Source organism: Triticum dicoccoides, chromosome 4A, assembly GCF_002162155.2.
Source record: "Triticum dicoccoides isolate Atlit2015 ecotype Zavitan chromosome 4A, WEW_v2.0, whole genome shotgun sequence".
Lineage (NCBI taxonomy): Eukaryota > Viridiplantae > Streptophyta > Magnoliopsida > Poales > Poaceae > Triticum > Triticum dicoccoides.
Genome location: NC_041386.1, coordinates 25,948,736 through 25,957,474, shown reverse-complemented (window position 1 = coordinate 25,957,474; position 8,739 = coordinate 25,948,736). Strand labels below are relative to the sequence as shown.

At 50.6% G+C, this 8,739-nt stretch overlaps 1 protein-coding gene across 1 annotated transcript; it reads left to right on the top strand.

Moving 5' to 3' along the window:
- Window positions 1-393: 393 nt before the first annotated feature.
- LOC119288590 (gibberellin 2-beta-dioxygenase 6-like) lies at window positions 394-1,908 on the top strand. The gene is made up of 2 exons (XM_037568183.1): window positions 394-884; window positions 984-1,908. Exons 1-2 carry the CDS (start codon window positions 394-396, stop codon window positions 1,594-1,596), a joined length of 1,104 nt encoding a protein of 367 aa, XP_037424080.1. The 3' UTR covers window positions 1,597-1,908.
- The last annotated feature ends 6,831 nt before the right edge of the window (window positions 1,909-8,739 follow it).

Below are 8,739 nucleotides of genomic sequence, written 5' to 3'. Positions count from 1 at the left end.
GCGGCAGGAGCGCCAAAATGGCAAAATATACCACTGCCATAAAAAAATCGGGACGGACCATTTCGCAGGACCTGCGCCGGGCGATTTTTCTCCCGGTCCGGTAAGCGGTTATTACAGTGGCTGGGGCGTTTTGCAGGATGTGATAGAGATGCTCTAAAGCGACAGTTTGGGACTGTGTTTGCGGCAGGGGTTTAACCGTGTGCGACGGACGGTTCTCCCCACTGTCTATATATAGGTCCCTGGTCTCGCTTCCGAGCTCCTCCGTAGAAGCGCGATTTGTTTGACGTAGCCAGTGCCCAGTGGCGCAGTGGTAGCTAGCGAGCGAGCGTGTGCCATGACTCCATCACAAGCTATACGTACGTGTCTAAGCTAGCATCTATCTCTAGGTCGACCATGCTGGCCTTCGCCGAGGGCACGAGCTGCACGACCACCGATCCGCCTCTGGCGGACAGCTACCGCGCGCTGCTCTGCAGAGGCGAGCTCGAGGGCGTTGGCGCTGCGTCGGCGCATGCGGTGGAGAGCCTGGCCATGCTGGAGCGTGATCTGCCGATCATCGACTTGGAGCGCCTGGCGAGCCGCGACTCGAGGGAGAGCAAGGCGTGCGCGGACGCCATGGCGAGAGCGGCGTCAGAGTGGGGCTTCTTCCAGGTGGTCAACCACGGCGTGGGGCGGGACCTCCTGGAGGAGATGAGGCGGGAGCAGGCGAAGCTATTCCGCCTGCCGTTCCGTACCAAAGACAAAGCCGGGCTCCTCAACGGCTCGTATCGGTGGGGCAACCCGACGGCCACGTCGCTCAGGCAGCTCTCGTGGTCGGAGTCCTTCCACGTTCCGCTCCCCAGCATCTCCCGGGAAGACTGCGACTACGGAAAGCTCAACTCCTTGAGGTAGAGTACGTGCGTAAGCATGCATGCAAGCCCGTATGCATGCATGATTACTGTAGGTCGTCTGATGGCTGATGGGCAAGAGTTTTGTTACGCGAGCAGGGGAGTGATGCAGGTGGTGGCGGACGCGATGTCGCGAGTGGCGTACACGGTGGCCGGGACTCTTGCGGAGAACCTCGGGCACGAGGCAGGGGGCGGCGAGCCGGTGTTCCCGGCAGGGTGCGACGGGACGACGTGCTTCCTGCGGCTGAACAGGTACCCGGCGTGCCCGTTCGCGGCGGACTTCTTCGGCATGGTGCCGCACACGGACAGCGACTTCCTCACCATCCTCTGCCAGGACCAGGTCGGGGGCCTACAGCTCATCAAGGACTCCCACTGGGTCGCCGTGAAGCCCCGCGCCGACGCGCTCATTGTCAACGTCGGCGATCTGTTTCAGGCGTGGAGCAACAACAGGTACAAGAGCGTGGAGCACAAGGTGGTGGCCAACTCCAAGGCGGAGCGCTTCTCCATCGCCTACTTCATGTGCCCGTTGTCGTACTCGCCAGTCGGCACATACGGGGAGCCCTCGCCGTACAAGCCGTTTACCTTCGAGGAGTATAGGAGGAGTGTGCGGGATGATGTCGAGAGAACCGGGAAAAAGATTGGACTCCCCAACTTTCTCAAACGTTCAACCGTTCACGGCCTCGATGACGACATCATGGACCTCTCTTCTTAACTGTGTGAACTCAGTCTCACCGTCCGCAGTTCGGAATCAGCACACCTCAATGATACATATGCTTCTGCCTATTTTAGAAAGAAAAAAAATCAGACGACCTTGTGACATACAGGTAGTACAACGGTAGAGCCGTCGACTACAATGAATGTACCAAGATATGGTACCATTCGGTTACAATTTGTTAGGGATCCTAACCGATCGTGGTACCATTCGGTCGCACAAGAGAACGTTCAAGCCCAAGTCACACGGGTGGCTACTGGCTAGACCGGTAGTGGGATGGTGGTGGCGACATGCTGCCAGATGGCCTCTGTAGGTTTTGTCATTGATGTATATTATGGTGACTTAATACATGAGAAACATTCATAATCATGGTTCAGCGATATAGACATCTATGTTGAATCTTGTCAGCAAATATCAGTGTCATGTTGTGATTGTTGGTCTTGATAAAACCACCATGCACGTCAAATTTCTAACAAAACAGAAGAGGCACCTTCGCATCTTACCACCACTAACTCATAGTACTTGCTGGCACTGCATGGTCTGTCTGACTCCAGCTTACGATGACAAACAATTTTACCATCAATTTGGTCTTACTTGTCTTTTAGCAAAGTTGCCAGGGGTCATTTCACTGTCGAAGAGTTTACAATGCACACATTATCGAGAGTGATCCAGAGGAACAATTGTCATGAAGCTTTTCACACAAAGGGTGCGATGCAAAAATAATCGGAAATGTTAACGCCCACACGTGTGGGCGTTCACCACTCCGTCCACACGCAAGCATCGCCGTTGGTTTCGTTTTGCACGAATCTTGGAGCAAAAGGGCTGGTTTTCGGCGCCACGTTGGACGATTCTAGTGTGCGGTGTGCGAGTGGGTTCGCCCGCACGGTAGTTGCCATCCCGCGGTCAGCGGTTGCCACTGAGAGGCGTGCGGTGGAACTGCCATGCGCCCGCACACCACGGTCCGGCCGCAGTTGACGTCAAACACGTCGCACACCCCTCCACCCTCTCCCTCACGGTTCCAGTCACTCTCCCCCGCGTCGCATTTACTGGCACAACCCACTCGCATTACAGTCCACTGGAGGAGAAGGCGAGGGGAGAAGGCGACGGCGGAGGCGGGACAGTCGACGGTGTTCGCGGGCGTTGGTGGTGCTCGTCGGAGCGGAGCGGCGTCGCCGGAACGCGTGCGGGTCGAAGGTAATGCTCGCTTCATCTATCGCATACCCTCCCTGATTTTGTTCCCCTCTTTCCTCCCTGTTCGATTTCTAGATCCATTCCTAGAAATTCCGGCGATTCGGCGGTGCGCCGGCGTTCCCGCCGCTGCGGCGGTGCGCCATAGTTGTGTGCCTGCCGTTGCTTCGTGGGAGTGGGCAGTTTCGTCGCCGCCGCTGCGGCGGCATCGTCGGTGAGGCTATGCCTGCTCGTAGGCAACGCATTAGTCTTGCATTTGGATTTTGAGAGTTGTCCGCCGGGTTGTTTTGGTGCGGATTGGTTCGAAATTTGGGGTTGCAGCCATTTCGCGCGAGAATTGTAAGGGTGATTTTGAGGTTGAAGCAGTTGCCATTGAAACCTAGATCTAGTCTAGTTTTGGGGTTGAAACTGCAGATTGTGGCGAAATTGGCAGTATGATTGAACGTGAACAAATGTGCGGCAACTAAACTACCTGAAGAAACGTGGTAGTTGCCACAAACGTGTTCTCCCATGTGGCAACAGATTTCGGAAAATGACTGTCATAGTTGCCACCCCAAAACGAGGTGGCAACTAATTTCATTGAACTCCTGTGGCAGTTGCCACACGCATGCTCTTACCATGTGGCAAATTTTAATTCTGCTGAACTTGTACGATAAGTAACCAGAAAAAATATGCTTTCTGAATGTGGCAACTATGGCAGTATGACCGAACGTGAACAGGTGTGTGGCAACTAAACTACATGAACAAATGTGGCAGTTGCCACAAATGTGTTCTCTTCTGCGGCAACATATTTTCTGAAACTGACTGTCATAGTTGCCACAAATGTGTTCAAGCTCACACACAAGGGGGGCAACTAAAATTTACTGAATGAATGAGATAGTTGCCACATACACGCTCTTGAACGAGGCAAACTGATTTTTTACTGAATTTACATAATAGTAACCTCAAACATTTCTTTTTCATTTGTGAGACTTGTTTTTTTTTTCTGAATTATTTGCGACAGTTTCCAAACTTTGATAGTTGCCACAATCGGTAGCACTGGACGGAACTAATGTGCACATCGAGTTGGCGTGTTTGCCACTTTGGATTTTGTATAATCATGTTGCAATACAGTATGTGAACACAATGTCTGTTGCCACAATACAGATATGACAGTGTGGCAAACTGGGTGCATAGTATGGCAACCACATTTGCATTCAAATAGTTAATATTTTTCTGTTAGGTGGCAACTGCTTACCCATTGCATTTTACATTTTCGCCATTAACAATTTGGTCTGTTCCTACATCAGCAGAATGGCTCGTGGCGATCATCAAAGTGATGATGACGATTTCATGGATCCACCTCAACGTAACCAGGCAATTGGACGGAGAAAAGAGGGCGATGAGGTAACTGTCCGCACACCCGCCCCCCTCCTCCTGATTTATGTTATTTGTTGGCAGCTAGATCTTTTTTATAGTCGTCCATCATGAACTAAATTTTCATAACATTGCAAAAACATGGCAACAGCTCAACACTTTTGTGTTTGTTTTTTGCAGAAGAAGAAACGTATTCGCAACAGAGCCTCCCAGGAACGTCTGACCGTGTTGATTGACAAATTCACTGACGATCAAAAGGGAGCTGCTGCTGAGATGGGTATGCAGGTTCTGATGGATGTCCGGTGTAGGAACCTTGTCAACCCGGTATGCGACTGGCTTGGTGAGATATACGATCCCGCCTCCAGGGAATTCGTGATCCAGGGACGGGGAAGACTTCCATTGAATGAGGAATCCGTGTTCTGCACTTTGGGTGTGCCTCGGGGACATATCAAAGTCCCGTACGAGGTTAATAATGAGATCGAGGAAGAGCTGTTCGCCCGTTTGTTTCCTGGGTTGGAGGCAATGCCGAACACGTCTGTACTGGCAGATTCTCTGCAGGACATGACGACGCACGGAGAAGTTTTCAAGATGAAGCTACTCATGTACCTCATCTCAGCTGTTTTCGCGCCGACCACTTCTCTTCGCCCAAGCAACAAATGTTTCCCCATCCTGGTGAATGATCCATGCTTGCTACTGCCAGTGTTTTCGTTGCGTTTCTTCCGTTTTGATTTCTGACGCGACAAACTTTTTTGCCCTGAAATTTTGTGTGGTGCAGGCGAATCTGAAAAACGTGAAGAGTATGAACTGGTGTAAGTTTATTGCCGACTTTCTCCACGATCCTTTCAAAAACAAGATGTACCAGAAGGGTTGTCGTCTGCACTTAATGGTATTTATTTTTCACCAGATCTCTGTGTGAACTCTTTGTTTATAACGTACTTTTATTTCATGCATGACAATCTGGTCATAACAAGATGGCAACTGCCATAGTGACAATGTGGCAACTGCCATAATGACAACGTGGCAACTGTCATACTGACAATGTGGCAACTACCTTCATATTAGCATGGCAACTGCTATCACAGTAGGATGACAGCTGCCATCACACTTTGATGGCAACTAACACATACATATTATCGTTGGATCATACATTATCCTGCTTTTTTTTTCTGAACTACAAATTAACCACGATGGCAACTGATATTTTCTTTTCTTTTGCAAAATTGTTTTAAATCAGCTCATGTATGTCGACTCTCTTGATCTGTCCACCTTGGATTTCACCGGGATAGGAGGCCCGCCGCCTACTCACAAGTTTGCTGTTTCTGCGTGGACCATCAGCGCTGTCAAGGCTGTGCTTGCCGCAGACAGGGCAACTGATGGCACATATGGAAAACTACAGGTTAGTTTTTGTTTATGTCTTTTTCACATGGCATGCTTACAAATTTGACATGACGCAACCGTCCGTGGTTTATAAGGCATGCTTACAATTTTTTTTGTTTTTCGTAGCTGATGGCCAAGCATGCTATAGACTACAGCGTGTTTGGGGGGCCTCAAAAATTTGAAAAGTGGATGGACGTGCACTCAGCTCCGTCTTGCCCTTCTGAGGTAATCAAAATGTCCACATCTACGGTTTGCCGTGGATTACATGTTGATGTCGCGGAAGCGAATGCAGTACGGGTGTTGTTTTGTTGATGCTTCTTATTTTCGTGCACAGGCGAGGGCACCAGTGGAGCATCTAATTGGGCAGTTTGCATCCGGAATGACCGGCCTGCTCGGGAAGTTGGTTGAGGGGTGGACGTCCCTTAGTGCCTCTGACAGCGATGCGGTTGCGAGGCAGTTCACTTCATTTGTCCCAGAACGTACACATCGGCCAACCGGTTGCTGTGGCCGGTATGACTACAACAGCTCCCAAGAGCCCGGTGACACACAGGATGATGTGGATGGAGACGCTGGCCTCAGCAAGGACGACGACGATGACACCAATGACGATGAACACGCTGAAGTTCGCACATGCGGCAACAAGGGCAAGGATGCAACAGGTGCCCACCCACCGGAGAAAGTGAAAGAACATACGGCTGCGAGAGGCGAGGGGGTTTTGCCATCAAGGAGGGGAAGGGCTCCAAAGGATGTTGGGCAGGGTTCTGCTGGCAAGAGGTCTAGGATCGATCCGGGTAGCTGCCAGGAAGAGGTTCGACTCTCAATTTTAGTTTTCTGCTGTGTATCTTTTCTTTGGAACAATCTCATCCATTTCTTTTGCACTTGTTTTTTGTCAAGCGCAGCAATTAGTTTGTTGTCTGACAATTGCCACCTTCTTGTTTCCTTCCATCTGTTGCGTGCAGTGAGCCGACCGCTGGTGGACGAGCAGCTACGAAGAAACAGGCGCCAACGCCAACCCGTGTTTCTGCTCGCTTGAACAAAGGTGCCCCCATTGCCGGTGACATCCCTTCCACCAGGTCTTCTGCTCGTACGACGACGACCAACACCGGGGATCCTGTCGTGTTGCCTGACCTGAGGAAGGCAGTCAAGAAGTAGGTTTCTCCATGTGCTTTTCATTTGATATAGCGGTTTTTTTCTTGATTTTTCAATGCAACTGGTCTGCTTTGTCACATGTTCTTCTGTTATCATCCCCCACGAGGCAACTGCTGTTTTTCCAAATGACTTCTTCCTTCATTTTTTAAATGTATGGCAACTCCTATTATCTCTACATGGCAACTGGCATCTAGGCCAAATGGCAACTATTTCTGTACCTAATGGCAACTGTCATCTTTTTTTTTTACCATTTTCTTCTGAGAGTTCATCCCCCACCTAATTTTGAAATTGCATTCCTCACAGATCAGACATTTCTATCATTCCTTTCAATTTGCCTAACTTTGATAACTGCTGCTGTATGGCAACTGCTAACTATGGCACATGGCAACTCATGACCCCCTTACATGGCAACTACCAGCTTTTTCCACTTGTTTTTAGTTTTTTAATGCTTCTATCATTGCAAACATATTTTTTTGTCCATTTTTTTCATACCATTTTTCACGTGCTTTTTTCCTTTGCAGGGTGAAGAAGACTACTACGCGTGGGGCCAAGCATATCAGTAGAGACCCACTCGAACGCCTGCATTCAAAGTTGTCAACAGGTGGCAACTCAGATGTACATGAGGCGCCAGGCGACAATACTGCTGCTGCACCGTCAACTGCTCCCACTAACTCTGATGCAAGTGGCCGACCATCTCCGCCGGCTGCAGATGTGCAGGCTAGAACAACAGGCATCTGTACATCGGGGAGTGACGAGTCGGTATCCGCCAGGACAGCTGAAATATTGACAACTCTTCTGGCAATGAAGGATGCTGCTGTGAGCCATGACACCCCATCAGCAAGCGTCGAAGTGGATGCTCCCGAGACCAACCTAGGCAAGGAAGATTCCCGCTCATCTGACACTGATTCCAAGCGCGTGCCTGGTGTCTCACCTGTGTCCATGACAGAAGCGGCTGAGGCGGCACTTCACAAGGATATGCCATCTGCAGATGAGAATCCTGGCACAACAGCTCCAGCTCCTGTCGGTGGAGATACTGCTAAGGCGACCGTTCCGCGTGCTGGTCTTCCACCTACGTGTCGTAGCCCCCGCAAGCAATCAACAGACATACCCAACGCTCCGACTGTAGCTAGGAGCAGGAGAGACGAATCTGGTTATGTTCCTGCGTCCACACTGTTCCCGCCACCTGCCAAAATCAATGTGATGGAGAAACCGCAAGACCGGAGCACAACTGATGCAGGTGTCAAGCCGGGCACGAGTGACGCAGAGGAACGCCCGGAGCAGACTGCGCCTTCACCCGCAGCGGAAATCCCCAGCATAAATCTGCGCACTTCCAGGCTCCCAGTCAATGTCGGTGTCCCCTACAGTCCAAACAAGAAGATTGTCATGAAAGCTGCGGCTGAGACCGCTGACAACACGCCCCGCCCTGCAAATAAGGCCGATCATTTTGTAGCGGCCGATTCAGATATGTTTGTCGATCTTTCACCCTTGGATTCTGCCCCGAAAGCCGTTCGTGGTCCGGCCAGTTGGAATGAGAGGCACCCAATGGCCTTTACCCCACCGAGCTTCAGCCTCGGCGTCAGTCAAGATCAACCGGTGGTGCACGATCCTATACCAGTTGCCTTTGCTTTCCCAGGAGTCATGCCCGCAATGATGGCGCAGCCAATGGTCGAGGGCAGGAAGGCTATCAAGTTCGCAGAGCCAATTGTGCAAGGTACACTCATCACGCACTTACGATTTTCTTGTATACATGTTTGTAGTTTGACTTTTGTCCCAATCACATTCTTTGGGGGTCCTCACTTGTGACGGCAACTGCCATGTGACGACATGGCAACTGGATTTGATGCACCATGTCACCTATGTTTTTTTCTTGCTGCCATGCTGCGTTTGACATTTGGGCAAGCACGTGGCAACTGAAGTTATTTCAACATGGCAACTGTAGTTGCTGTCACATGGCAAATACAGTTCAGTACACATGGCAACTGGATTTGCCACATCATGCCACCTGCATTTTTTCTACCATGCTGCATTTTTTCATACGGCATTCACATGGCAAGTGGAGCCGACACAGCATGG